Source organism: Pomacea canaliculata, linkage group LG2 (assembly GCF_003073045.1).
Source record: "Pomacea canaliculata isolate SZHN2017 linkage group LG2, ASM307304v1, whole genome shotgun sequence".
NCBI lineage: Eukaryota > Metazoa > Mollusca > Gastropoda > Architaenioglossa > Ampullariidae > Pomacea > Pomacea canaliculata.
In genome coordinates this window covers 28,147,012-28,169,683 of record NC_037591.1, presented here as the reverse complement: position 1 = coordinate 28,169,683, position 22,672 = coordinate 28,147,012, and the positions used below count along the sequence as shown (strand labels likewise).

The 22,672-nt window shown below is 34.8% G+C and overlaps 2 protein-coding genes across 4 annotated transcripts in view; both read left to right on the top strand.

The window, feature by feature from the left end:
* LOC112556382 (chloride channel protein 2-like) overlaps window positions 1-12,283 on the top strand; it is a 38,213-nt gene extending 25,930 nt beyond the window's left edge. For all 3 annotated transcript variants that reach the window (XM_025225343.1, XM_025225344.1, XM_025225345.1), the window contains 12 exons: window positions 92-202; window positions 1,151-1,248; window positions 1,574-1,689; window positions 2,694-2,827; window positions 3,014-3,294; window positions 3,776-3,917; window positions 4,211-4,296; window positions 6,453-6,491; window positions 7,115-7,156; window positions 7,906-8,010; window positions 8,336-8,422; window positions 8,793-12,283. In XM_025225343.1, coding sequence (XP_025081128.1) covers window positions 92-202; window positions 1,151-1,248; window positions 1,574-1,689; window positions 2,694-2,827; window positions 3,014-3,294; window positions 3,776-3,917; window positions 4,211-4,296; window positions 6,453-6,491; window positions 7,115-7,156; window positions 7,906-8,010; window positions 8,336-8,422; window positions 8,793-9,011 — 1,460 coding nt within the window. In that variant the 3' untranslated portion in view covers window positions 9,012-12,283. The remainder of the gene's footprint in view (window positions 1-91; window positions 203-1,150; window positions 1,249-1,573; window positions 1,690-2,693; window positions 2,828-3,013; window positions 3,295-3,775; window positions 3,918-4,210; window positions 4,297-6,452; window positions 6,492-7,114; window positions 7,157-7,905; window positions 8,011-8,335; window positions 8,423-8,792) is intronic.
* Window positions 12,284-13,008: 725 nt separating this feature from the next.
* The window catches only part of LOC112556384 (chloride channel protein 2-like), a 29,805-nt gene continuing 20,141 nt past the window's right edge, over window positions 13,009-22,672 (top strand). Inside the window, exons 1-6 of the mRNA XM_025225346.1 lie at window positions 13,009-13,655; window positions 16,293-16,416; window positions 18,236-18,367; window positions 20,399-20,527; window positions 21,140-21,273; window positions 22,297-22,374. Of these exons, the coding sequence (XP_025081131.1) occupies window positions 13,617-13,655; window positions 16,293-16,416; window positions 18,236-18,367; window positions 20,399-20,527; window positions 21,140-21,273; window positions 22,297-22,374 (636 nt within the window). The 5' untranslated portion in view covers window positions 13,009-13,616. The remainder of the gene's footprint in view (window positions 13,656-16,292; window positions 16,417-18,235; window positions 18,368-20,398; window positions 20,528-21,139; window positions 21,274-22,296; window positions 22,375-22,672) is intronic.

The following is a 22,672-nucleotide window of genomic DNA, read 5'->3' as shown; positions in this document are numbered from 1 at the left end:
AAAAATAGAAACTAAGTTTCTGACTAGCAAAAGATATACAATGTTTACTGACAGGCTTGATCTGTGGTTATGAAGAGTCCTTTTTCCACAGGAGCTGGATTTGGTCGTCTGGTGGGTGAGAGCATGGCTGCATGGTTCCCAGAAGGTATCCCAGTGGGAGACAGTTATCGCTTGATTGTGCCTGGTGGTTATGCTGTTGTTGGTGAGCTCAATTTATTTTTGAGAAAAATATTCTGGAGTAATAGAAAACATGCTGACACATTTCATCATGATTTAATAACTTTTGATCAGTTATTTCCTTTAATTAAATTCTGTTGTCTTTTTTTTTTTTTGTCTGATAGCTTTATCAAGGCATAAATTACTGTTTTTATAACCTGAGACTCAAGAATTCTCATTCTGAGCTTGCTGTATATGATCTGTAAACTAGACTTCTTATTCCATGTGTTGGACTATGCTTAGTGAGCATCAAAACATATTGCATGTCAGGAAAAAAGGAGAAGACAGGAGCACGACTTCAGTATTCTAAGTTGTACTGTTTACAAAATGTTTCAATAGGAAGTCACATCCTTAAGAGAGATTCTGTATAATAGGCAGATTGATGTAGTAGATGTTTCTGGGAGAGTGAGTGCTTCTATCTGCACACAACTTTACACAAGGCAGTACGGGGCATAGGGTGGGAGATGAGGAAATGGGTGTTGTAGGCAAAGGATCACATACGAAAAAGATTGCATAAAGGAAGACTAATGCAAGACTCCATTCCCACATGGTACACCAGCATATCAACTGGCGCATTAATATACATGTGCTTGCTGCAGTGTAACAGGTGCTCCACTTCCCTTCCTTTTCCCAGCCTCTATGCTTTCCTTTTTAAAAATTTATGCATGTTGTCTATTTTTTTTCATGAGTTTTCTGCCTCATTGGCTTATACTTCTTGTTCCTATTCACCCCCAGTGGGGCATAGGGCTGTCGCTGGCTTATTGTTAGAAATTAATATTGTTAATGTTTTTAAAATTTCTTCCAAGTTATATTTTCTTTCCTGTTCCTATTTTATATTATTTATATACATTCAGTTTAGATGGTTGTTGGACAACACATTCACTGTTAAATATGATTGATAAACCTTGAGAGAATGCCAATTTGTGACTTGAAGGTGCTGCATCTTTTGCTGGAGCGGTGACAAGGTCAATATCAACATCTGTCATGGTGTTTGAGATGACAGGCCAGATTAGTCATGTTTTGCCAGCAGTTGTAAGTACATGTGTGTCTGTTAAAGTAGTAATTACTGCAATGTTAATTAAACACAAAGAAACATGCATGTATATTGTTCAGAAGAGATGAAGAAATTGTAAAATATTATGGAATTGTTGCTTTGCACATGATTTTTATTTTTCACACATTAATTGATTGCAGAAAGTGATTATTGTGTGATGAACAGTATTAAGGAAAGGTTTTTCTCATTATTTTATAATCAGCATAGTGACAATAAATTTGAGTTGATTAAAGTACAGTATTTTTTCACTGGCATTTCCTGTTTTTATTTAGTTTTATCTATTTATTTTTTTTCATTTTGCAGATATCAGTACTGATCGCCAATTTTGTAGCAAATATGTTACAACCCTCCTTTTATGACAGCATTATCCGTTTACGGCGACTGCCATACTTGCCAGACATCCAGTCTTCTAGAACTGAGTGAGTGTCATTAAGGGTTATCATTTTTATACTAAGATGCTGCAGGCTGTCCTTCATGATGCAGCATATGCAACCAAAGATAAGCAGATATATATTGGCATTTATTTCTCATTGAGAATTCCAGCAGCAACAGGCAGAATACAGGTTCAAACATGCTGGCTCCAGCTGTTTATTAAATGTGACTGTCAGGGACTGATCATTCAGGCAGCAGGAGTTAGTTTTATGCAGTAAGTGGCTTAATTGGGTGTAAGGAAAATTATAGGTATACCTCATACATGCATTTCCCATGTGAGTTTGTAAAAATGGTTTATGGTTTGAAAATGCAGGAAAGAAATTTCTATGAAAATTTAAAAATGTCACTAAAAGTTTGCACCTGTTTCTATTTGACATAACTTAATTTTACTATTTATAAAAAATATTGCATCTTACTTGGTGATAATTTATAATATTGTAGCATATTACACTTTGAAACATGATATACTGTGGTATATACAGCATCATGACTAAATGCAGTTTTTGTTGATACTTTGTGGGCCAAGAATCTATTCACTGCTTAAGCAGAGGAACAAAAGTATAGGTGCTTCTTAGCAAAGACACACCACAAATTATAGTGCTTTTTGTGGGGGGTGAAGAGGTAGTGGTGCTGGGTGGTCATTCTTAATTATGTGTTTGTGCCACCTGTGAAATTTTGTCACCCTTTCTATCTGACCAATGGGTGGTTGATATAGCAATGAGTAAAGTCCCATTCATTCACATGTAGAATATATATATACACACCAGTTAAACTCACTAGACCTTGCTTAAATTATTCATATCTATATTATTCACATCTCTCTTTATTGCCACTGCTCTGTCTCTAGATACTGATCATGGTTCAGGACATTGTTTGGATAGTCACTGAATTCCATGTGTCAGGGTGAGTTTGTATGCATTTTATGTGAAAGTTAGGTGTTGTTGAGACAGTGTTGCTGAAGCCTATTTGTGTATGTGTGTTTGATGTGCAGTACATGGCGAATGTTTGTGGAGGACATCATGATCCGTGATGTCAAGTTTGTGCCATTCACAGCCACATACAGAGACCTTCAGGATTTACTGCTGAGCACAAAGCATCGGACTTATCCTCTTGTGAACAATTTAGGTGACATCCTTTTTTCATTTGCATTTAGGTGTGTTGTGTGCAAGTGAGTGCATATGCATGCGTTCTTCATAGGTTTCTGGCTGTTTCATAACTTTGTGATGTGTATAGACAGAAAATTTTAAAACTATTTTAAAGACAATAGAAGATGTACAAACAACTGATCTAATCTATTTGCCTGATGCTTAGAGTCACGGACACTACTGGGATCCATTCAGCGCTATGAGCTAGAGCGCATGCTGCTAGTTCACCTCAGTCCAGACACACCTGTTTATGTTCCTGATGATAGTCCAGATGATAATGGAAGTCCTCAGTGTCCCCTTCCTTCAGCACCAACTGGCTTAACTCCCCAAGGAGGACCAATTCCCCGCTTCCAGGTGACACGAGTAGATGAAGATGCACAGGCAGTGGAGACTGTCAGTGAAATTGAAGAGAAAAAGGACACTGACCAGTCACCTAATCTTAATGTGGTGAGTAATTTCCTTGTGTCATATTAAAATGAAAACAAGTTTTAAAAAAAGTGAAAGACTAATAAGCAGGGAGGGTTACCTTGTGTGACATGATAAAATAGCCAACAGCCACTTAATCACAATGGAATCGAGTTAACATAGTTTATAAAATCTGCAAATGGTTGAAGTACATTTTCAATCATGTGAACCATTTTCTAAATTTTAAAATTTAAGTTGACCATTATCTATCCCTGCAAACCTAAAATGAAAATGAACACACAAAAAAAAGAAGAAAAAAAAAAGAAAATTTTAATAAAGAGGGAATAAATGAGAAAACAAAATGAATAATTAAGCACAGAATTTTTGTTTCCAGAGTGAGTCATCTTTGATGTAGCAACCAAGAATTGTCACGTCTTGTAGGCATTTAGACATTTGTGTCACAACTCAGCCTGAATCTGAAGAAGAAGACGGTGATGATTATTATTACTTATACTGCTTGCAGATTTCACAGACTTCTGTGAGTACTGCAGACAACAGTTCATCAACAGGCTACAATACTGTCAATGTGCCCTTACGCTCTATTCTCAAGAAGTCAGCTTCTTCCCCTGGGCTGTCTCGATGTGCTAGTACAGGGGACATGAAAGGTATGAAAATTCTGTGATTGGATGAAGTAAATCTGAAATGGTCTAGGTATATCTACATTACCATAGGTAGTTTATACTGGCATTTATTGTATACTTTATGTCAAGCAGATATATTTTAGATCTTTAGAAAAGGTCTAAACATGTATGAGAAGTATACACTAAAGTAAATAAAAATGGTTAAGAGAATTAAAAAAATAATAATAAAATGATCTGAAAGGAAGCAAGAATTCTAAACTTATTAATCACCTTCTTTTGTGTCAATGATGAAAAGTTCTGATTTTTTTCTTCATCAGATGAACTGAACCAGTTTTACAGGAAACTTTCTCGTCAGCGTAGAGAGAGTCGTATAGAAGACAGACCATTCAAAATCACTAGTGCTGTGAGTTTTTGGAGGACACGACACACATCTGCACATCCATATGCACATGCATGTTTGCACACACACACACCCTCTCACACACTCTTTCTCTCTCTCATCCCCTCCAACATTATTCTCACTTATTATGAACGAAACAGCTGAGAAAATATCTGCCAATGGCAAACACGGTGTTCAATTGTGACCATATGGTATAATTGTTTATCTTTATGTTTGCTGATGAACTAGTTCTAGTGTTCTACTATCAATTAAGTACGCTGACGGACATTCAAAATCCGATAATGTGACATTATACCTACAGCTTGGACTATAGAAATTAACCGTGATAAAACTAAAGTCTTTAGAAAGGGCAGTTTCTTAAGGTGAAAGGAAAAATGGTCTATTATATGAGAAGAAACTGCTGGAGGTGGTTAACAGCTATATGTTTATTTGGGATTCACCATCACTACAACAATGAGTTCCTTCCTCAGGGCGCCAGACGGCAAGGGGAAGAAAACTACAGTTGAAATAGTAAAAGCATTTAAAAGGATTGATAATGTAACAGCGTAGATGGGGCTGCTTGTCCGATCTCACCACAATAACCAAACACAATTAACACTTTCATGGGTTCCAAGTCTAGTCGATGGTTCTGGCTAAAGCGTAACCTCCACACCTCACACTCGCGCTCTCACCTCTGCGCTGTCCCCACACGTTCTCCCTCGATCTGCCCTCTTCACGCTCGACTTCCCTCCAAAACAACATCCCCATCCCAGCACCTCCATCACGTCACTAGTCGACCCCCTCCAGCTGTCCTTCGGTCACGGGGTTGTCACCCGGCCAGTAGTTACCCACCCACCCCCCACCGCCAAGCCTGTACCTGTCCTGTGTGCGTGTGTATGCATGCCATGTTCCATACTACTATATACAAATTCCATACTACTATAATAATATGACAAGACAAACCTTTTTAAAATTATTTGACTCCATTGTTCAACCTGTGCTTTTATATACCGCTGAAATATGGCGGCTTTTACAAGACGACAGTCCTGTTGAAAAAGTGCACCTTTTTGCTGGTAAAAAGTTTTTAAATGTCCCAGTCCGCACACCATCAGATAAAAATTATGGTGCATGGAGAACTCGATCGGGCACTATACCCACTCTTGGTTAACTGCTGCATAAAATCTAATAAGTTATGGTTCCACCTCATGCTGATGAACATAGACCATGCATATACCCAAACAAGCATATACATGTTTTTGGATGCTCAAGGAAAAATGAACTGCATGGGTTACAGAAGTACGAGTAATGCTGGGATCTATGGGTTTCAACCATGTATGGTTTTTAACCAGTCTGTGGGCGATCATAAAATATTTTTTCTAGCCATGAAACAAAGAATAACTGATGTTGGTCAGCAAGAATGGATTATCTTGCTCGTATAAGGCATATAGTGACTGTTTCTATTTGTATCGTGTCTATAAAAATGTCCTCCCACCAGAACTGTATTTTGAACATGTAAATGTAAAATGTTTTCGGGATGCCTAATTGGTTTGTTTTCAGTTGGGAGTCAGACATCAATTTTCACAATTAAGAACTGCTTGATTTATATCCAGAACGTTTTTAATATAAATGACAGTCAATTTTGTGAATGAGCCAACGAGGATGTAATAAGATCAGAACCCCAATGTAACACGTCTATCTCTTAAGTGTACAGACTTAAATGCATATGAATGTTTATACATGTAAGACTGTAAGTGAATGAGAGCATACAGGTATGTGTGAATGTAGGGAAATGAAGTTCACCTTGTGATATTGGCAGTAATAGTCAGATGAAAAGAGTTTGAGCTCAAGTTCTCACCCTCTCCCCTCCTGATCTCTCATTTCCTCTATCTTTCTCTCAGTAATTTTTCAAACAGCTCTGGTGTATCTTAAAGTTTTCTAGTTGTTAGGTTTTCATACTGTAATTTACAGATATTTTTCCAAAGTGATTTAATTTAAAAAAATTTGTAATTTCATTTATTCTGCATTCATATTTTTTTTAATAAGAGTGTGACCTTCCACCATAGAAATATTGTTTTATTACTTTACAGAGGTAGAATATGATGAATTGACCAAAGTGCACAATTAAGTTGAATATTTTTCTGACTTACAGGTTGGTTTTAACACAGTTGATTTTATTTCAGAGAAGCAGCAGTGCTAGCTTGGGCAAAAAGGTCAAACTGGTGAGTAAATGTGCTGTAAATGTGTTGTTCTCTGACATCATATGATGTGGTGTGCAAGCAGTAAATACATTGCAACATTTAAGATGATATAAAGATGTTTAAACATTTTGGATTCATTGTAGACATTTTCTGTTAAATCATCTTTCTGTTAAATCACCTTAGCAAATAGCACTAAAATTTATCACCAACCTTTACATTGTACTCAGATGATTGCTGTCTCTGTGTAGCGTTGTGGACAATTATTTAGTCCATTCATTTTGTTGTCACAAAAGACAAATGAACACACAGAATTTTAAAAAGCTAGTCAATGCTGTTGTGGTGAACTCATAACACAATTGGTATTAAGTGATCATTGTCCAGGGAGAGGAAATCATGACAAGCTGTAGCTTGCATTATTCATAAATTCAGCATTTTATTTTACCTCAGGTTAATTGAAGGAAACAAGCTGAGAGCATGACTTCTTCAAATTTCTTTCATTCCTGCTGTGTCTCTTAGGTGTTCTGTCAGTTTCATTTTTATTTTAGCATTATGAACATTGTTATATCTGGACTGTGACTGTTGTTATGAACCCTGAGTGAGGGAAATTCTAATTTTGTAGTAGTCATCCTTCATTTTTATTTCAGCCTCCAGTTGCCAGAAGAATGAGGCAGCTCACACAAATGGAGGTGAGTTTAGAATTATGTTGGATAGTGTATTTCTGTTAGAGCCTGTTTTTTTATGACATGTTTGTGGAACTATTTCTACCTGCTATATCCTGCATCATTTGTTATCTCACTTGATTTTTCATACCTTGTTGCCCTTAGCTAATATATACAGGAAAACCTCCCAATTAAGACTTACTATAATCCACTAAAATTAGGTCACAACTGAGGGAAATCAGTCTACTTTTATTCCATGAACAATAACTTCAGACTCCTATTAAGTCAACTCTCTAGATAAAAGCAGCAGATCAGTACTGTGGTAGACAAAGATATCTTCTTAAAATAAGCATAATTCACAAGAATCTAAAAGCTATTTATGCAAAAGATTTTAATGAAACACAATCAACCTATGTACACTTGTAAAGGAAGAGGCAAGAAATCTAATTTCAAATTGTTACTTTAAGCTACTTCTGCAGAAATGTATAATATGGGACAAAAAATCAGCCAGGAATTAAACATTTTAAAATGTTTTTAATTATTGTTCAATGTGTGACTTCTGCAAGAAAGTCAAAACAGAGCACAAACTGTCAGTCGTAAAATATGTCTGAAAATTTTTGGATTGTATTTTAGAGGGATTGCAGGGAAGGCCTTAATAAGGAGGTATTACTGTAGTACTATTTAGAACTTCTGTTTGAGCAGCATGTTTTCAGTGAACTAGCCTCCTTGTCATCCTATGCTGTGATTGCATGTAAGTGCTCTGTGATTGTCAACAGCACCAGGCATGGGAGGAAGCACAACTATCCATGCCTGTGGACTGGGAAGGCGTGCAGATTGATCCAGCTCCTTTCCAGCTTGTAGAGCGCACATCTCTTCATAAGGTCAGAAAGTTTTTCTCTCACACCATCCCATCTGAATCAGCATTTTACTTACAGAAAAGATCTATTTCAACTTCCAGCAGCTAGCAATTTGTTGCGCTGTTGTATACTTTACTAGCCATTGTGAAACTGATTACTATGCCGTCAAACTTTCATGTGACAAACATGGTAAAATTTTGAACCACTGCTATACGAAAAATACTATGTCAGAATCATGAGGCATAAAACTGTATGCCATCAAAATGATATGAAATCTGTGACACCATGTAGCATTACTGCATGTGGTGCTGTTAGATCAACATGCTAATAGGAGATGCTCTTTGAACAGGTTCATTCTTTGTTCTCCCTTCTTGGACTCAACCATGCATATGTGACAAACATTGGTCATCTTGTTGGTGTTGTTGGATTGCAAGAGGTAAATATGAAGAATGTTGCCCTCATAACTTTGTTGTCTTAGGGAAGTTATACATTGAGGAATTGAGGATGAGATTTAAATTTTCAACCCTCTAGAAATTTACTACATATTTGTGTGTGCATGTAGCCTGTATAGTAATTTAGCAGAAACGTTAGTTAAAAAATCATGTTTGCATGCATGTGAGTGTGTGAGAGACTCAGATCGGTTGGGGTTGCTTGTTGTGTATTCAATTCATTGAGCTTCCAGGGAGAAAATGCCAATAACATTTTTTTAAATTTTTTGTTTTGTTTTTGTTGACCTGTCTTGGTTAGAGTATTCAGTAACTGGTAGGCATTTTTGCTCTGCCTCATCTAAACCTTTCACATTTCAGTTGCGGAATGCCATTCAAGGACAGTTGGATTCACAGGCGGCAAACAAAGGAAAAAAATCAAATATGGATGATGACGAAGAGGAGGAAGTGGCCATAGACATGGAGGAGCTGGAGATCGTCCACAACATACCGCCTACAGATGAATATCGCCTGCATGAAGTAACTTCAAACAGTGACAACCAAAATCACAAACAGGGGCCCACCACTACTGCTGTTTGAAAAGTGGATCAACTGATTTCAAGGGCCAGATTTTTATGACTACTTGTGTTTGGCAGCCAGATCATGTATCCAATGCTGCTAATACTTTGAATAAGAATCAGCACATTTCTGCTAAAACTGATGAGTCAGACTCAAGTGCAAGATTGACTGCATGATGTTGGTGTAGACAACAAAGACAGGGTGGTGCATTATTGCTAACAGAGACACTGCCTGCCTCCTTTAATGGGCATGAGTGGAGAGTGACATGCCCACCATGTCAACACTTGTGTCAGTTCCATCAAGGAACCAAATATTTCATCATTGCCATTGCTAGAGACAACAAAATTCGCATGAAAACTAAAAAGCAAAGGACAAATTGCCTTATGTACATTGTCATGGATATATGAAAAACAAAGTACCAGATGTTCACAGCTGCTTGTGATCGACACAGGAAAGCGGAATAGCAGTTGACAGTGACACTATTATTCTTGCCTGTCTGGAGACATGGTAGGTAGATTATCACATATTGTCATTTTGGTAATCTCTGCTGTCTTATCAGGTATCTTGTGTCCAGTACATTTTGTACACTTTCCTATGTTAAGAAATTTATAGCAAATGGGCCAGTCATTTTTTTTCTTAATTGGCAGATGTAGTGTTAACCTTAAATTACTATATCGCAATTCAAAAGTTTTAGAAGACCAAAATATAAGTATTTCTTGCGAAAAATGAAATGTATACATTACATGGATGCTATCCCATACTGAATACTGCAAGCTGTTCTATAGATAGTACCGGAAGGTCTAGCCTAAAACTTGAATTTTTTCCAGTATCTCATTCAACAGTACAAGTCACTGTAAGGAACTTAAAATTATTTTTTAAAATAAGAACAAAAAGATATATAAATTGATTTTTTTCTTAATTGCCTGAAATAAAAATAATTAATTTAAGTTTGTCATCTCTCCAATTCTACCCAGCAGAAAACTTTAAAAGACAATGCTATAGTCCCACATTGATTACATATAAAAATTATTTGCCTCCATTAAATTATTGTGCAGGAAGTGATGAGTTGCCAAAACTTATTCAGTATTTTGTGCATCATACCTGTAAATCAGTTTATTGTCCCTTGATAAGCTTTTAAATGCAGGGTTGTGGCCCAAGTGAATGTTGTAAAAAAATGCAATTTAAATAAAAGAAATTAAAACCTGGCAAAAAATGTAAAAGTAAGGGACTAAACCTAACAAGGATAGGAAGATTATGTAAAACTGCAAAATCTGATGTGCATTTTATTCCTGGGAAATGTCAACTAAAATGCAGTCAAGATGTCCCTGATACCTAAGCAAAACATGGGAGGATGATTTTGTATTCATAGCAAACGATTACCAAAGGCTTCTCTTGTCCTAAAATTTATGTCATTGAATTCTGAATTTGCAGCACAACAGCTTTTGCTTTCGGCAGATTCAAGTTCAAGTTGTTCCCTTTCTCTTTTTTCTATACTTATATTGTACTGTATGTGTATAAATGTACATATATACCTGTGAATAAACATTAAAATTTTTTTTCTCACCAAGTTAAATATGAGTGCATGCATAAAGTGGAAACAGAAAAACGTAATTATCTAATAGACCTGGAAAAACTAATTAAGTAATTTGATCTCTGTATTGTATCCTTTATTTAAAATAGATTAGAAGTCAAAAATGTGAGGCCATTGACCTACACTGATGTGACAAAAAAAAAAAAAAAAAAGAAAAAAGAAAAAAAGAACCACGAACAACTGGTCAGCTATCACGAAAAAGTCACAAATAGCATTTAACATACTTTGACTGAGAGTTCCTGTCAAAGACACCGATTTTTAAAAAAAAGAATTGTTAACTATTTGTAGTAACAGCCCATTATGTGTGCCAGTACATGTATTTTTAAAGCGCTGCTAATAGAGGTTTTAATTATTTATCATCCAAAACTTTAACTTAAAGGGAGGCTAATGTCAATGCTGCACATGGTATGCAAGTTCTTTTTTCAGTTTTGTACTGTTTTGAATGTGTTTGATACTGTAACTGTGCTCAGTCATATATACACTTGAACTGTGACAGCTGGAAAATGCCACAGCTGTTTGTTTAAAACAATTTAGTTTTTTGAAATTGAAAGTATTTGAAATGTTATCTCAGAATGCATTTGAAAAAATCTTGCCATAGATTATTTACAATTACCTAGCCTTTTTTAAGGATTATAAGACATGCAAGTAGACACTTTTGATTACCAGCTTTCACAAAGTTGCATCTTGGCAGAGTTGATCTTTTGAACGTAAAAAACACACCTCAAGCATTATATTCCAGAATGTGTAAATGTCAACAAATGTGAAGTTACATCTGACAGCCTTTTATTTACTGTAACTTTGTGTCTGTTGCAACAATGAATTAATTAAAAAAAAACTTGCAGGTGCACTAGCATACTATTATTAAATACAGTTTACTGCAAGGTATTCTAAGTCAAGATCACTCACAAAAGCAGTCAAATGTTGTTCAATTCACTGCATTATTTTTCAATATATATGTATATGTTGACAGATACAAGATATCAACTATACTGGTAGTTTCATGATGAGGGTATCAATGCTGACAAGCAGTTTTCAGAGACATAAAATAATTTACAACTCAGGCAGCCTTACCAATTGAAACATCAGCTAATGCAGGTACAATGCACTAGTGTCTGGTTTGGCAGGAAGCCAAAGAACAGTTGCAAACTAAATCAAATACTTATCAGATTGCTATAACTCAGGTGTCTAGGAAAGGCAGCATATATGATTAGCAGATGATAAATAAGTCATGCTCTTTTACTAGGTACCTAGGCAACTTAATTTAGAGGCAGCTTTACAGATGCTGTGTAATTTGAATGTTTAATGTCATCCATTTCACTTTAGCTTCAAAATAAAATTTTTTTTTTCTTCTTGAGAAGGATCTTAAATTTTAAGTTCTAATGAAGAAAAGTTTTACATTTTTATTTTACTTGCATCTGTATCAGTGTCATGAAAAGAACTCACAAGAATGCTTAAAGAGGAGAGGGGAACTAGAACTTGTATGGGATGTTTCATTACAATAATATTAATGGATAAATGGTCTGTGTGTATGTGCACACAAATTCACAAGTATCTGTTTAATGTTTTATGTGCCCATTTGTGGACATGTACAAATGGATAACTGAAAGAGAAAGCACTATTTAGTTCATGTACAGATGTGTGTGTTAATGAATAAGCTACTTTTTTTTTAATTTTTGTGAAAAAAAGACTTGAGAAAAGAGAATGAAGGGTTCATTGTGATTACTGAAAAAAAATCTGGAATGAAATAAAATTTATATTAATGTAAAACTGAATGTTCAAGCATTTATGTCTATAATGCATGTAAATATACATACACATATGTATAAGATGATTTGTCTCTAAACTAGAATGAATCTTGTGCATATCGTGCACACTTTCACTAAACGATGGGAATTAACGTTCTTTGTTAATGAAGATCACAAATAACTACAATCAAATTCACTTCCTTAATCAGCCTTCTGCTTTTGCATATTCTTGTAGACGGAATTCTTTCAACCTAAAACATATGCAGTTGTATGGGGGCTGTAGCAATTAAACTTTTCCCCCTGCATGGGGTACTATGTTCATTGTTACAAACTGCACGACTTAAACTTGCAAACACAACAGATGATGACAGAAAAATATAATAAATATAAACCTAAACGCAGTGATATTGATTAAAACGCACTGTAAGTCATTATAATTAGATCTTTACCTTCAGTTATTTTACTTATAAACAAGATCATGGACATATACTACAATATACTACACAGTATACTATACGGACTGATATGTTTACAACCCACGAAAAACGGGTTAGATTACAACATATGTCAATGCAATGAGCCCTCCTAAAGTTGTTCTCACATTTTTTTTTGAACATTAAAAAGCACAAGGAAAATTAACGATAACATACCTTTCAAGTTATATGATTTTTGTAGGAACAACTGCTGGAGTACACACAGACTTATAGTCCTTCAAGTTTTCACTTTTTAAACAACATTATGAATTAGTACAGTTAGATGTTAAATGTCTCAATGGCGAAAATTTCTTAGGTAATAAGTCTCCTGTCGTATGGAAGCAATTGTGAGCTGGCCATTGTATGCAAATAGCACGAGCTCCATGTTGACAAAAATCATTCATCCGTATAAAATCCGGAAATGTTTTACAGCTATCAATATAAAATGTTATTGGATTGTTAGGTAATTCATAACCAATATAACTGCTCATTCTGATAACAAGTTTGTCTTCAAGAGTGTTTAGTGGGCGATGACTTCAAGTACACAGAGTCCACCTCCGCATCGCTACCTCACCCAAACCTCAGTGAGTGGGTGCGTGTACGCGAGCTTCCCCACCCTGCAGCACGTCCGGTCATCACTGCTGTACACCGCCGACAGCAAGTGGCACGGAATGCACCAATCCACTTAAGACCAATAAAACTTTTGTTGTTGGCAGAGTTTATTGGGATCTGCACTCCCTGTCAGCACTAAAATTTTTTTAAAAATCGTGAAGGATCGAGTGTCGTCTGCTGTCCAATCAACAGGTTAGGGGGAAATATGGCGGAACGACAGAAGTTTGGATATGAGCAAACTCTGGTAAGTTTTCTTAAGTTAGCAAGTTTAAAAACCTTAATTCTCACAAAGGATGAAACAAAATCTATGTGATTCTAAGTTTTATAGAGCTTAATATATCTTAAATTAGCATACAAGTCGGCTATTGCTTGAAATGGGATGATGATTTAAAGTACATTAAGCAGATGTTCGGGGAGAGAGAGAGAGAAAAAAAAAGAAACTATCAGTAGCTTAGACATGCAAAGGTACTTGGAATAATGTTATAAGGATTTAGGCTTGTTAAATCTGATAAGTCTAGAGAGCTGGCTTTCTTATTCAGCCGACAGTCCAACGATTCAAAGCCTGAAACTGTTGTTTAGGAAACACAATTAAGTGACAAATACTGAAAAACGAGTATTATTTAAACGAAAGGATGGGCTAAATTCAGTAATTATTCTGGCCCATAAGGACTCTTTTGATAGATTTAATCACTTTCCATCAACCTCATCAGCTGGTTGGATCACACCGATTCTTTTAATTATTGTTGGATTCTGACACGTACGCCCTTCATTCCAAAATAAAGAGAAATCAAAGCACTTTGATCGGACTATTCAGTAGTCTGCGCAAGGCTTGGACTTTATCCAGTCTTTGGTCTACCATTTACCATTTTTTCAAACTGTGATCTTTTGTTTTTACGGTTGAGTAGTTCAAGTCTGCTATTTAAGACAACATTGTTGCAACAACTAGATCATAATGAACAATATGCTTGAAGACTTCTTGGAGCAATCACACGCACAGGCCAACAATGTAAACACATGAAATGGGCAGTAACAAGCCAGTCACTTGGTTAAGGATTAGAGTGAAGTGCTAGGCGCCTTAGATAAAGTGGATTTTTGGTGGAATTTGAAGGGAGGGGTTTCACCATACCATCAGAACACCTCATATTAAACTTCCAGTCCAAATGTGCATACCAGTTAAAGTATTCAATACATTAATTGTATACAATATACTATTACTATAACTGTGAAGAGAATACTGTAGAGAAAAATCCAATTCTACATCTATTGATGTGAGTTTTTTTTTTTTTAATAAGTAGGAGTGCCCTTCTAGTTTTGTATTAAATTTAAACACAAAATTTCAGTGTAGCTGAAAATCTACATCTGTACTATTGGACCATAGTTGTATTTATTTTCATTGGGATTGTCTGAATGTTCATCTGCCAGACAGAACTGGGGATATAGTGGGTAGTCAAAGAAGAAAGTACCATATGGATGACACATGCTGTGCATACAGGATAAATATTTGTGAAAAGCAAGAGCCGAAAAAACCAAATATGCCAGTACATGTGACAAGGAGCAGAGTCCAAAGTGCTGGATGAGACCCTGGTGCTAATTTGGAGGGAAAACAAAATCACAGATGTTTTATAGACATAAGCACAAAACAGATTTCTCAACAGAGGTCGGCAGCACTGTTATTTCTTCACTGGTATGCCCTGGAGATTATTTCAGGTCTGTGCTAGCTTTAACTTTTTCTGTAGATCAAGAGAGCAAGTGTACAAATTATTTTAGTAATATTTTAACAGACTGAATAGTATCTCTGGATAACATAAGACAACAGTTAAGAGAAAAGTTGTAATCAGGAAATTAGTTCAACAGTGGTGCAGACATCTTCCGATAGAGAAGAACAGAGGTCTTACATCAGAAATGAAAACTTGGCTGAATACTGAAATGTTGCAAAATCATGACAGTTCTTAATTGCCCGTGTTTGGCTGGACACACTAGGAGTGGTTGTGGTTGGTTGTCGGCAACTAAGGCTTTGTCTTAGTGAACTACTCCAGCTCTGTAAGTAGGTGCATGATGCAACGAGAAATTACATGTACTAAATGTGAGATCTTTACCAATGATCTATGATTCTCACAGTCCAGGTTAGTGTTACCATTGTGCTACCAGGAACTGCATTGGTAATCATTTGAGTAATAACTGAATTATTTACTAAAATAATTGCAAAGCAAATTTACAATTATTTTAGTAAGTTTTAAAACAATTTAGTTAGTCTAAAAACACATCTATTCAATAAGCATTACTCCTTACACCAATCAGCATAGTTGTGATTATAGTCAGTTGACTAGTCCACCTGCTTTTCTTCCTCTGCAGATTTATGACACTATCCATCTTTGTTGTTTGTACCCTGATCCCTTTTTGTGTCTTCTATGTTTGTCTTTTACTACTTGTCAGCATAATTTTTTTTCCTTCTGTCTTTCATATTCTGTCTATGTCTTCTACTTGTCTTAAGTGCTGAGAGCATGCTCCTTCACGAATGTGATTATGTGTGATATAAAACACACATTTATTATTATTAACTAGCACCATTTAACCCTTATGTTGTGAGTAAGCATTGCATCATTAGCTTCGACATGAACTTCAACTTTCCTTTGTATACAAGTGCATGGGGATGCATACAGTCACAAGCAGTCAGCCTTCCATACTGCCCTGGGCAGTTCGTAGTTTTAGTCTTTTCAGTCTGCTGTTGGATTAAGTTCAAGATTCAATTGATCGGCCTCTTTGTCTATGTCAGCATATTTTATTCTCTTTTTTGGTTACTGCTGATTAGGCAAGACACGGGGTAAATTCATTTAAGTGAAACTTACTGGACAATAGTCTATGTTTTGTCTTTTCTGAACAGCTTTATGGACAGTACACTCGAGAGTTGGGAACATTTGCCAAATTTCAAGCCAAACGCCTGAAAAAATATGAAGCACCAGAACAACTTGATATTAAAAGGCCCTATGGATTATTGGCTTACTTAGGTATGTGTCGTACATTTAACATGTATTGGTTTTAAAAGCTTTCATATTTTACTATGTTTATAATTTTCTGTCACTTTGCTGTGAAAATAATTTTTCCTCTTTGAAACATAACAATGGCTGGAAATGACTTAAAGAGTGAAGCTCAAAACTGCACTCTCATACCATAAAGTGATAAATCAATTTTATTTCTTTCAAAGTATTTTGAAAGTGAAAAACATTTCATAAGTATAGTTTCCAGTCCCGGAGATAAGTTAATTCTTGTCTTTTCAGTTAAACCATTTGTAGAAAGTATAATCTGGTTCCAAATAAGATCTCTGATTCCTTTTTTAGTGATTCCTTTTTCTTTGTGATTTCTCAGTGTTTTCAAATCTTTATTAAATGTTTCTTATAGTACAGGGATGATGTGCTAAGTAATGAATGTTTAATCTTCAAACCTATGTTAATGACTGAACATGCTGCAGTAAAAGTTTATTTAAAGACAAATTTGCATGCAACTTAGTAATTAGAGCTGTTGTGGATTATGAGTATGAGTAAATTTTCTGTTATTTCATAGGTTATTTTACAGATTGATCACACAAAATTGTACATTGATTTGAAGATAAGATATATGATTTACAGCTTGTACAAGTTTTTGTAACAGATTTTTAGGCAAAAAGAATGTGGGCTTGAGAACTTAGAAACAAGTATAGTATCAGTAAATGCTTGCAAAACGTCAGTCAACCTAGCATGTGAACTCAGCTCAGGTGTTGATGTCTGTAAAGGCTTAGCAGAATATCACAGTGGGATGAAGACCAAGTTATCTTTAGAGCATTGAAATTTTAGCAGATAATGTCCAGTTAACCTAAAAAATAGAAGTTTTAAATCTGAGGCAAAACAGTTGCATTTTCCCTGGGAAAAAACATTGATGATGTCAAAGTGCAAAAGATGTAGTAGGTGTTGGTAATAGCTATAATCGAGATTAGGATGGTAATGTGAATGTCAACACTACTTCAAATGTGTGTATGGTGGGGAGAGTTAATTTATGATTTATTTTCTGAACTGCTGATAAATCTGATAATTCAGGATTGTTAATACGTAAATCATAATTTATACATTGGAAAAAACTATTGACGATAAATATTTATAATGAAAACAGCTATAAATTCTATTTTTGCTCAAAGTTCTGGTCACATCCAGCACTGTGGCAGTGAATTGTGTTTGTGGTTGTGTGTCTTTTTTAAGTGAGCGAGTGGTTTAATGACACAAAGACAATCAAAATAATCAGCCAGATAAATTCTGTATATGAGGGAACCAAATATTTAAAGAGCTTTTTAAAAAAAGCATTGAAAGTGTACAGAATAAATAAAAGTAGAGAATAAACTGTTTACAGAAAGATTAATTATGGCAGGAATTTTCATAGCATTAGACGTTATTTATTAACACTTCTTCAGAAAATTGGTAATGTTAAGATCAATATTTCTATTTTTTTATTACATTTGTAAGAATGGTCAAATTAACGTAAATGTCTTTACTGTTGCTTATGTGTATATTTTATAGTAGTAAAGGTAAAATGTTTTTGGAGAAAATTTTACTATTATGTCCTGAAAATGTTAGTGATATATAAATAAGTCTTGAAAACTAAATGCATTTTTGATATATACCAAATAAAGTATAAATTAATCAGTCTAAAATGAAACGAGTTCTGTTTTTAATACTTGCTGAAGTAGAATGATAGTGTTTGTTACTCTGTATATTTTGCAAAGGATTTTATAAAATCCTCTGTGAAAATTTGTATTAAACTTCCTGTTTAAAAGACAAGTGCCCTTGCTTTTGTTCACAGATTTTTGTAGAGTCATTCGGGATGCTATTTTCAACAAAATTGGAGAAGACTGGGTGTTTCTTACCATTCTGGGCATTTTGATGGCATTGCTAAGTTTTGCCATGGATTTTATCATTGAAAAATGCCAAGAAGGTAAATATAGTGTGCCCTATGAGTAAAAATGATACTGTTATCAGCTTGGACTTGGTAAATATAGTTTCTTTTGATATTTACAAGGATTTTCAGAAAACCTCTTGGGATTTGTTTTACTAATAATGTAAAAAAGAGTGTTTAAAATTAAATTAAGATAGCAATAGTGATAAAATTAGGATGCTGTACAAAGTATGATTAAACAACTGTTAACCCCAATAGGAAGATTAGCAATTCTCAAGTTATTAACTTATAAAAATTAGTACACTTTTGACTATTGGTGCCAAACCTTCCAGATCATATTAACAACATTAAAAAATCTTCAGGTTGGTTTGGAATGGAAAAATGATAAAATTAACAGAAAAGTATCTATTAAAATTGTCTATGATAAGGTCATTGGCATACCTAGTATTAGAACGTATACCAATGCCTTAAAACTATCATGGCTGTGAAACAAAGAAAACCAACCGAATTGGAAAAAGATTCCTAAATTTACATATAAAATATCATTTAGACAAATTTGGCTCTGCAGTTTGCCCTTTTATAAATGTCAACAATAACTGGACAGATGTATTTAAAACATGCAAGTTATTTGGAGAAAGCGTGGTGTGTGAAAAAAACTATCAAAATACTTTGAAAGAAAAGAAATTATCTCAGAACCTATCAATGACAAAATTAAAATTAGGAATAAACCAGTTTTGTATAGAAGTTTGGTGGACAAAAATGTATATTTAATTAAATGCTTTTTTTGTTGAAAGAGGAAAATTTTCATCATGTCAAGCTGTTGAAAACAAATATGTTGTAAACACTGCTTTTGTCTCTTTTTATGGTTGCATAAAGACCATAGCAAATAAATAAACACAATGAATAATAACTGAACAATCTTCTCTCACTTATCATACAAACTCATGAAGTATATAAAGGTGCAGAACTATATTATGATAGAATGGTATTTAACATATATGTACCTAACTGTTGTTTAAAATAGGATAAAAGATTGAACAGAAATGTTGACTGGCACCTTGTTTTGAAAAAGGTACCTTATGTTAATAATATTAAATGGAAATGACTTCAAATCAGTGCTACATAGAAAACTGGGGCCAAAAGTAATTTTAATTAATATGGGAAGATATTAATATAGAAGATATTCTGGCAGAACTACATAATTGTATTTCAAAGAAATGTACAATTGCTTCAAGAATGATTTTTAGTGAACATATTTAGATGCTGTAATAACTTTAAGACAGATGCTATATTAAATTTAATTTTACTTCTTGCAAAATGTTTGAAACACATTTTCCAACAACATTTCTTTTGATTATTTCAGCTTATATAAAGTACATGTATTAAATATTGTATGCACGTTTGGAAAATGAAAGAGATAACTTTAAAACAATGGCTACCTTAATTGTTTCTTATGACTTGGAAGTACTGGCTAGTTTTTTAATGTAAACTAAAGTGTTTGTTAACTATGTACCTTTTTCTTTAGACTGTAATTTTTATTCCTATTGTGTGTATGTAAATGTATGTATAGATGTATGTTGTATTGTAAAATAAATGTATACAAATGTGAAAAAAAGATTTTCAGAAGGCCAGATTAAGTAATATAATTTCTTTTCCCACCAATCCTGTTTTTTTTTTTTTAATTAAAATTTAGTCTGCTATTTATGATCCAGTGTATCAGGTACAATGTTGCTCTATCTTGCAAGCTCCATAGTGCACATCTCTGACAAAGCTTGGAGCGGTCCGGTGGCGCAACGGTTAGCTCTGTTAGCGCCTGTCACCAATACAGTGAAGGTTGGCTGCCCTGAGTTCATTTCTCGTCTCGGGCACGCTGATCTTTCTCTGCACGTGGCATCTGTTTACAGGGCTGGCTGCTTGCCGTAATATAGCCTTAGCTGCTGACACGGCGTAAAACACCAATTCTCCCCCCCCCCCCCACCACCAAAGCTTGTTCAGTAATCAATGGTTACTTGTCTAAAAATATATTCATTGGTTCATTGCATGTTTCAACATAATGTGTGTCTGTTTCAGCCAAGTTCTGGTTATATGATGAGCTCAAGTTCTCTGTTCCCCTGCAGTACTTTGCCTGGGTCTCTTACTCCTTGCTTCTCATTTTATTTGCAGTTGGCTTCTCACACATTGTTTCCCCTCAAGCAATAGGTAAGATGATAGTGATTGTATTGGAATATTTTCATGTGATATTTTTCTATCATTTATGATTGCCTAATCAATCTCTTAAGCTGCTAAACTGACTAGGTAGATGTACATTTTGTCGCATTGTTTATTTTCCTGAGATTTTATTTTTGTCTGCTTCAGTGTCAAAGTCTCACATGTGCAAATGAGTAGTTATATGTTAGCATGCTAGCATTTCAGTTGTATTCTGCATTTAGAATGAAAGATTATAATTATTTTGACTATAGTATTTTAGTCTTCAAAGCAGCACTGTTATTCTGGATGATAGAGATCTCAGATCTTTTATGTTCATCATTAAATGATTGTCTTGCAATATGCTCATTACTTTATATCTTTCATTGCTGAAGTCTTTCATCATAGAAAGTCTACAAGCCATGATATTTGATTTTAAACTAATTTAGTTTAATCAAACTACTTTGATCATAAGAAAGACAGGTTTGTATACATACACTGAAACAAACAGATCATTCCATTTATGCACATCCCTGAGTACTTTATGACGTGAGTTTGTGATTCTAATAGTTAAAGAGGTATTCTTCAGGGCTTTCAGATTGTCTTGACATATTTACTTCTCCACAGGTTCTGGCATTCCAGAAATGAAAACTATCCTAAGAGGAGTTGTTCTAAAGGAATACCTGACATTTCGGACACTAGTTGCAAAAGTTGTGGGCCTATGTGCCTCGCTAGGTAGTACTCTTCCCATTGGAAAAGAGGTGATGCAGCATTATTTTGTCATTTTATGCATGAGATAACATATAGATATCGTTAACATATTTGACATGAAATAACTCACATAGTTATTAACATATTTACATAACACAAATAAATATCATGAACATACTTTACATGAGATATTACACATATAGATATTGCTAATGCACTTTACCTGAGATAACTCGTGAAGCGGTCATAAACGTACTTTATGTGAGATTACACACAGATATTGTTAACATATTTTACATGAAATAAGATATAGATATTCTGAACATACTTTACATTAGATATTGCACATAGATGTAGTTAACGTACTTTACATGAAATAAAACATAGATAACATACTTTACATGATTACACCCTGTCTGTCTGATATGTGTTCGAAAACATGTTTTGCATAACTGACACCTTCTGCTGACTAGAGCATTTGTTTTCAAGGCCAAAATAAATGAACAAGCACACATGCATACATATTTTCTTTTGGCATTATATTTTAAATCTGGGCATAACATATTAGAGGAAAGTGCAGTATTCTGAATTTTCTTCCTCAGTTGCACATATAACAACCTTCATCCATTAAACACATTGTACTAATTTCACACTTTACTACACTGGCTATCTATTGGGCAGTTCAGTGACACAACGGTTAGCGCCTGTCACTAATACAGTGAAGATTGGCTGTCCTGGGTTCAGCTCTCGTCTCAGGCATGCTGTTCTTTCTCTACATGTAGCATCTGTTTACAGGCCTGGCTGCCTTACCGTGATATAGTCTTAGGTGCTGGCTTGGCATAAAACACCAATTCCCCCCTTTCCCAGGCTTTCTGTTGTTTATTAAAATGCAATCTGACAAGCATTATGCTCTGTGCATATGCTTTATGATCTTTGTTCTGTTCCTTTCTTCATTTTAGATGTGGTTATTTTTATTCCTGGTTGATGGCATTTTGTGTGTGCATCATGCTGTAATGTAATGTGTCTGACGTGAGAGTGTGCTAACAGTTGCCTTACCTTACTTGTGCCCACAGGGTCCATTCGTCCATGTTGCCAGTATGGTAGCCACAGTTTTAAGCAAGTTTTTCAGTTCTTTCAAAGGATTATATGAGGTAATATTACATGTGAAAGAAGTGTTTAAAAAAAGCAATGATTTTAAGACAAATACCACCACCATCAATTAAAATTGTTGAGGGTTTCCAGATCCAAATCATTTACATTTATATACCTTCTTGGCAGATTTTCTTTATTTGATTTGGAGCTCTCTTTTGGGATTTATGAGGTTAGTACGCAATGGAAAACATTGATGTGACAGAACTAGTACATTCCTTTTTCTGCATTCAAATGTTTGGGTGGTCATGGGTATCACACTGGAATTTTGATATCCTTAATGAACTAGACCAGTGGTTC